Source organism: Sander vitreus, chromosome 1, assembly GCF_031162955.1.
Source record: "Sander vitreus isolate 19-12246 chromosome 1, sanVit1, whole genome shotgun sequence".
NCBI lineage: Eukaryota > Metazoa > Chordata > Actinopteri > Perciformes > Percidae > Sander > Sander vitreus.
Window position 1 is genome coordinate 40378068 of NC_135855.1, and position 7500 is coordinate 40385567.

At 48.1% G+C, this 7500-nt stretch overlaps 1 protein-coding gene across 1 annotated transcript in view; it reads left to right on the forward strand.

The window, feature by feature from the left end:
- Positions 1-7500, forward strand: part of large2 (LARGE xylosyl- and glucuronyltransferase 2) — a 116048-nt gene that overhangs the window by 88776 nt on the left and 19772 nt on the right. Inside the window, exons 6-9 of the mRNA XM_078255863.1 lie at positions 235-358; positions 3392-3563; positions 4946-5050; positions 6190-6302. Coding sequence (XP_078111989.1) covers positions 235-358; positions 3392-3563; positions 4946-5050; positions 6190-6302 — 514 coding nt within the window. The remainder of the gene's footprint in view (positions 1-234; positions 359-3391; positions 3564-4945; positions 5051-6189; positions 6303-7500) is intronic.

Here is a 7500-nt window from a genome sequence, read left to right on the forward strand (position 1 = left end):
CATTTTACTCGATACCTTAGAGCCAGTTCGGTCGCTGCCTTAAAAGTATTGAACTGGGTACCCAGCCCTAGTTAAGGTGGTATTAGGTAAATGAGGACACTGATGCTTTTAGAGCCGATTAGACTAAATCCACCCAAAACACTAAACTGCCAACCAGTTTTTGTTAAAGAAGGAGCTGTGTCGGTGGAACATCATCACCCTCGGGCGTCTCTTCTTTTTCTTCCCGTTTCTCAGGAGAAACCCTCTCCACTTTCATTTCATCACCGACACAGTAGCCAATCGTATCCTGAGCTCGCTGTTTCAGTCCTGGATGGTCCCGTCTGTGCAAGTCAGCTTCTACGATGCAGATGAACTCAAGGTAAGCAGACATGAACACACACACACACACGCGTGCACACACATGCACAGACAAGCACACGCATGCACACACACACACACACACACACACACACACACACCGTCAGTGGTGATACTGTACTTAAGTCCAAATGTTGAGGTACTTTCTACTTCTACTCCGCTACATTTCAGAGAGAAATATTGTACTTTTTAATCCACTACATTCATAATGTTATTTCTGCATCTAGTACTTTTACTTTTAATACTTAAACTACATTTTCCTGATGATACTCATAGTTTTTAAGTAACATTTTCAATGCAGGACTATTACTTGTAACAGATTATTTATTTACAGCGTGTAGTAGTACTTTAACTTAAAGTAAAGGATCTGAATACTCCTTCCACACACACTCATCCAAACTCATTCTCTTTAAGGACAAGGTGAGGCAAAGTCAGATCTGACATTTACCATATCAAAAGGAAAAGCCTCTGCGAGTTGTGAGGACACGCAGACGATAACGTATTTATAAATCTCCTTTTAACAGAAGAGATTCACCTCCGAGTATCAAAAAACGGGGAGACATCAATACAAACCCTGCACAGTGAAGACGTAAAGCGTGTCTGTCACGTTAACACAGATCAGAGGAGTGTTTAGGCTTCCCGAGTGTGTGTAATGGGATGTGGTGGAGGGTCAATCTGCAGTTTGGCCTCCATTTAGACTGAAAACCGTATTCAAAAGAAAGTTCCTAGTTCATATTAAATGTAAGCAGTTTCCGTATTTAACTCATTAACATCCATGTCTGAAATTTCTATAGATATGCATATTTATTAATACTACACAGTAAAATAACTAGTTTCCCTGCGAGAGGGAAGAAGACATAAAATCCATGGTCAATCTATTGACAACCAAGGTAATGTTTGCCGTGCGGGCACACACTGCTGGAGCGGGCGCTAGCAGAACACACACTGCTGGAGCGGGCGCTAGCAGAACACACACTGCTGGAGCGGGCGCTAGCAGAACACACACTGCTGGAGCGGGCGCTAGCAGAACACACACTGCTGGAGCGGGCGCTAGCAGAACACACACTGCTGGAGCGGGCGCTAGCAGAACACACACTGCGGAAACAGGAAGTAGGAGAACACACACTGCCGGAGCGGGCGCTAGCAGAACACACACTGCCGGAGCGGGCGCTAGCAGAACACACACTGCGGAAACAGGAAGTAGGAGAACACACACTGCCGGAGCGGGCGCTGGAGACACACACACTGCTGGAGGCGGGCGCTAGCAGAGACACACTGCGGAGCGGGCGCTATGAGACACACACTCTTGAGCAGGAAGTAGGAGAACACACACTGCGGACGGGCGCTAGCAGAACACACACTACTGGAGCGGGCGCTGAGAGAACACACACTGCTGGAGCGGGCGCTAGCAGAACACACACTACTGGAGCGGGCGCTAGCAGAACACACACTGCTGGAGCGGGCGCTAGCAGAACACACACTGCTGGAGCGGGCGCTAGCAGAACACACACTGCTGGAGCGGGCGCTAGCAGAACACACACTGCTGGCACACTGCTGGAGCGGGCGCTAGCAGAACACACACTGCTGGAGCGGGCGCTAGCAGAACACACACTGCTGGAGCGGGCGCTAGCAGAACACACACTGCCGGAGCGGGTGCTAGCAGAACACACACTGCTGGAATGGGCGCTAGCAGAACACACACTGCGGAAACAGGAAGTAGGAGAACACACACTGCTGGAGCGGGCGCTAGCAGAACACACACTGCTGGAGCGGGCGCTAGCAGAACACACACTGCTGGTAGCAGAACACACACTGCTGGAGCGGGCGCTAGCAGAACACACACTGCTGGAGCGGGCGCTAGCAGAACACACACTGCTGGAGCGGGCGCTAGCAGAAGACACACTGCCGGAGCGGGCGCTAGCAGAAGACACACTGCCGGAGCGGGCGCTAGCAGAAGACACACTGCCGGAGCGGGCGCTAGCAGAACACACACTGCTGGCACACTGCTGGAGCGGGCGCTAGCAGAACACACACTGCCGGAGCGGGCGCTAGCAGAAGACACACTGCCGGAGCGGGCGCTAGCAGAAGACACACTGCCGGAGCGGGCGCTAGCAGAACACACACTACTGGAGCGGGTGCTAGTAGAACACATACTGCGGGAACGGGCGGTAATGGTCAGAAATCCACTGGGAGCGGGCAGGAGCGGGATTACGAAGACAGTGCCGCGCAGGGCTCTAATTAGGATACACTCTTCTGTCACTAACATAAGTAAAAGCAAAGATACAAGGTTATTACCTCACCACAGTAGATTTTGCTTCCTGATTTTTTTCCAAACACACTTTGTGTCTGCTACCCTCGTTATCTTGACCACAGGGCACTTAAGAGCGTCCGTCGTCCTTCTGACTATCGCCATAACGGGGGGGTTACGAGGTTTTCACTCGACAGCAGCGATCTGTAATTGAGCTGGACGTGCTGTTGGAAACACTTTCCTCCCAAAGTCAAGTGACACTTCAGCACAAAAACACCAAATCATTTATTTTAACGTCAAGTTGATGAATGGGCTCTCAACAGTGACGCCAATGTAAGGAACGAGCATGCATAAGTGAGTGTGTGTGTGTGTGTGTGTGTGTGTGTGTGTGTGTGTGAGTGATCACAGTCTTTGTGCTGAACAATGGGTCCTTTGTGCTGTCAGATGCTTCGACCTGCAGCCTCTCTCTCTCTCTTCAGATTTTCATTCACTCGCGTTTCAAACCGGAGAGAGAAAACACACGAGACTCTAAGCCGATTACGTTTGCAGATGATGCACTTATGCAGATCCAATTACCCTGAACCAAGAGAATTAATTAAAAGACACTATTTGCAGATTCCAAACAAAAACACACCGAGTCTTTGCCAAAAAATGCAGAATGTGGCTTTGTGTTAACCCACACGCAGAACACTGCTCACATATTAACAAACACTGTCCGTTTACAGTGTTTAAAAAGAAAAGATAAAGATGTAGAAATGAGAATAATAAGTCTGTTTGTCGTTTCAGTCCGAGGTATCGTGGATACCCAACAAGCATTACTCAGGGATTTACGGCTTGATGAAGCTGACGCTAACCAAAGCTCTGCCCCCGGACCTGTCGAAGGTCATCGTCCTGGATACGGACATCACCTTCGCCACCGACATCGCTGAGCTCTGGGGGATCTTTAGGAAGTTCACCGGTGAGACATTTTGAATTGTATTCTGTCTGCGAACTTCAGGGCTTGATGCATAGACTGTATAAGTGATGCCAAAACATCTGGTTCGCCCAAAAGTATAGGTCATAAAACCTGCTTCCTAATGTTAGCAGATGGGAGCCCGAACCCCCCTAACCCTAACCTTAACCCTAACCCTAAGCCCCCAACGTTGACTTCAAGGCACCTAACCCTTACCTTAACCCTAACCATTGCCTAATCCTAGTGCCTTCCAGGCAGCGCTGCCTGGAAGACAACGTTGGGGGCTTAAAACACCAAACACCCAGATGGGACATGGGCCAAACAATTCAAAGAACACGCCAAATAAATGTTTCCCAAAAATGGTTTCTGTCATTTTAGGTAGTTCTCAGCACACTGTTCTTTTTTCAAATGTTAATTAATTAATTAATTAATCAGTTTGGTTTTTATTAGTTATTTGATGCTATAAAAACCGGCTGAAACGTCAGCATGGATTGACTCGCGATTGGTCGGGCGGGTGTTTGGGCGGCACTTTGATACCGCAGCCCCACCACGCAATCACTGGTGCGCAGACTCTGGCTCCAAAATTACAAGTTGGCAGCGTCCGTATCCCGGAGATTTTGGCTTCACTTTTTGGTGGTGAAGGTCCTACGAGACAGTCCTACGAGACAGTCCTCAAGATTGGTCTTGCATTTTTACTCGGGCTCGGATAAAGAGGACTCAGGATTTTATTTCAAGACAGGTCAAGACCACAACTGCAGAGATGTCAAATTTGATGTGTTAACATCATTACTGTGATTGGATGTAAAACTTCCTGCTCCCAAAAAAGTGACTGCGGGAGTCAGGACACTGGTCTTGGTCTCGGTCTTGACTCTGTCTCAACCCCTCAAAGTCTTGGTCTCGATACACTCTGGTCTTGGTTTAGGCCAGGGCTTCTTAAAGTCCGGACCACGTCCACCTGGACCCGGCCCATATCTTGTGTTATGAAAACAATACCTTATGAAGTGTAACGTTTTCTATTTTGAAATAAATGTTCTGTTGTTCAATACATTGTTAGTAAATGTTGACTATACATGGAAAAATCTACAAAAACGTTGAAAAAGGCGACCAAAACATTGCAAAAAGCGTCACAAAAACAATGTGGAAGCGACAAAAAGTTCCTTTTTACTACATGGAGCCATGTAAGAATACTGCTGTACTGTTACTGCATGACGCTCAAAAAACGGACCGAATGTTTTTTTGTTATTGCCGATTGTTCCAGATCTTTGACCTGGAATAGAAATGAGATGCAGACCTGTGAGTGATGTGTTTGAGAACCCCTGGTTTAGGTGGTCTTGACTACAACACTGGCTGGAGATTTGTGCTGATGAGTGACGCCGGTTGTGTTGCAGATAAGCAGGTGATCGGCCTGGTGGAGAACCAGAGCGACTGGTACCTGGGGAACCTGTGGAAGAACCACAAACCCTGGCCTGCGCTGGGACGGGGCTTCAACACAGGTAACATCTGGCTTTCAATTTCAAGTCCATTTTATTAATAGTGTCGAATCCTAAGTTATAAGTTATCTCAGGACCAGTGTCGGGAGTTAACTTTTTGACTCACCGGGTAGATGAAAAAATCCACCGGTAGTATGGGCAGCGCTGCCCGGAAGGCACTAGGTTAAGGTAAGAGTTAGGGTTAAGGTAAGGGTTAGGGTTAAGGTTAGTTGTGTTCGGATCCCAGAAGCTTCCCCACACGTCCAACGACTACGTGGTTAGGGTTAGGGTTAAGGTAAGAGTTAGGGTTAAGGTAAGAGTTAGGGTTAAGGTTAGGTGTGTTCGGATCCCAGAAGCCTCCCCACACGTCCAACGACTACGTGGTTAGGGTTAAGGTTAGGTGTGTTCGGATCCCAGAAGCCTCCCCACGCGTCCAACGACTACGTGGTTAAGGTAAGGGTTAAGGTTAAGGTAAGGGTTAGGGTTAAGGTAAGGGTTAGGGTTAAGGTAAGAGTAAGGGTTAAGGTAAGGGTTAGGGTTAAGGTAAGAGTAAGGGTTAAGGTAAGGGTTAGGGTTAAGGTAAGGGTTAGGGTTAAGGTAACAGTAAGGGTTAAGGTAAGAGTAAGGGTTAGGGTTAAGGTAAGGGTTAGGGTTAAGGTAAGAGTTAGGGTTAAGGTAAGGGTTAGGGTTAAGGTAAGGGTTAGGGTTAGGGTTAAGGTAAGGGTTAGGGTTAAGGTAAGAGTTAGGGTTAAGGTAAGGGTTAGGTGCCTTGAAGTCGACAGTCGCAGCGCTGCCTTTAAGTCAGTTTGGGGCTGAAAACACCATCGAGGATTAGGATTGGGCATCGTTTGGATTTTAACATTTCTGATTCTTCCTTCTGATTCCGGTTCTCATCGATTCTGATTCTTTGAGGGGTGGAGTTGAAACGGGGCACATGCTTATTTCACAAATAAGAGGGAAGTTTTATTTTGATTCAATGGTGGGTTGCAGTTTTACAGCTTTTTCAACATAAAATAAAGCCACACTAGAGCGCCGCTTCCTGTGCTCCAAGGCTGCAACACAACAAGCGCCTGGCCGCTACGGAAACCAAAACTTGCGCATGTTAAATTGAAAGTCGGTTCCCCCCGTCATGTTTGTGACTTCCTTCCTGTTCCCTCCTGCAGGCGTCATCCTTCTCTACCTGGAGCGGCTGCGGCGAATCGGTTGGGAGCAGATGTGGCGACTGACGGCCGAGAGGGAGCTAATGAGCATGCTCAGTACGTCGCTGGCTGATCAGGTCAGGGACACCTTCAACTCGCCGAGGACACTGTGGAACATGTTTCTCTGTTACAGCGTTAACTTATCTGCCAGAGGAAGGGGCAACCTGCCAATTAGACTTTCATTTATCTTGTTTTTAGGGTTCCTTTAAACCACTGGTTCTCAAGCTTTTTTCAATAATGGTCCCCCTCTGAACAGGGTTTACAGTTTTTAAGCCATGTACCCCCTAACCAGCGCCAATAATTTTTGATAGGAAAAAAGAAAGTCTCTATAAAGAGGAACAGTAGGTTTATCTGTGTTTTAAGCCCCCAATGTCTCCTTCCAGGCAGCGCTGGTACCTGCCTTGTACCTGGATGATGAAAAAAGGCGAAAAACCTAGTAAGGCAAGAATAGGTCGAAAATAGTAACAAAAACTTGGAAAAAAACATAGTAGAAAGAAGGAAGGCAACACTAGGGCGACAAAAGTGACAAACAATTCAAATAAGCGACAAACTTCAAAAAAAGTGACAGTAGAAAAAAGTAACTACAGCCCCTGCAGTCCTCCAGAGTACCCCTAGAGGGACACGTACCCCCTGCAGTCCTCCAAAGTACCCCTAGGGGGACACGTACCCCCTGCAGTCCTCCAAAGTACCCCTAGGGGGACACGTACCCCCTGCAGTCCTCCAAAGTACCCCTAGGGGGACACGTACCCCCTGCAGTCCTCCAAAGTACCCCTAGGGGGACACGCACCCTGCAGTCCTCCAAAGTACCCCTAGAGGACACGTACTCTGCAGTCCTCCAGCAGTCCCTAGGGGACACGTACCCTGCAGTCCTCCAGAGTACCCCTAGAGGGACACGTACCCCCTGCAGTCCTCCAAAGTACCCCTAGGGGGACACGTACCCCCTGCAGTCCTCCAAAGTACCCCTAGGGGGACACGTACCCCCTGCAGTCCTCCAGAGTACCCCTAGAGGGACACGTACCCCCTGCAGTCCTCCAAAGTACCCCTAGGGGGACACGTACCCCCTGCAGTCCTCCAAAGTACCCCTAGGGGGACACGTACCCCCTGCAGTCCTCCAGAGTACCTCTAGGGGGACACAGACCTCTTATTTTTAATATTCTAAAAAATAAGGCTTTTAAAGCACACAAAAAAATGTCATTACAAAGGTTTTTTTTTCTGTCTTTCTAAATAAAACGTCATAAATAACAGATTTTTTAGTGGCTAACATTTAAATTGACT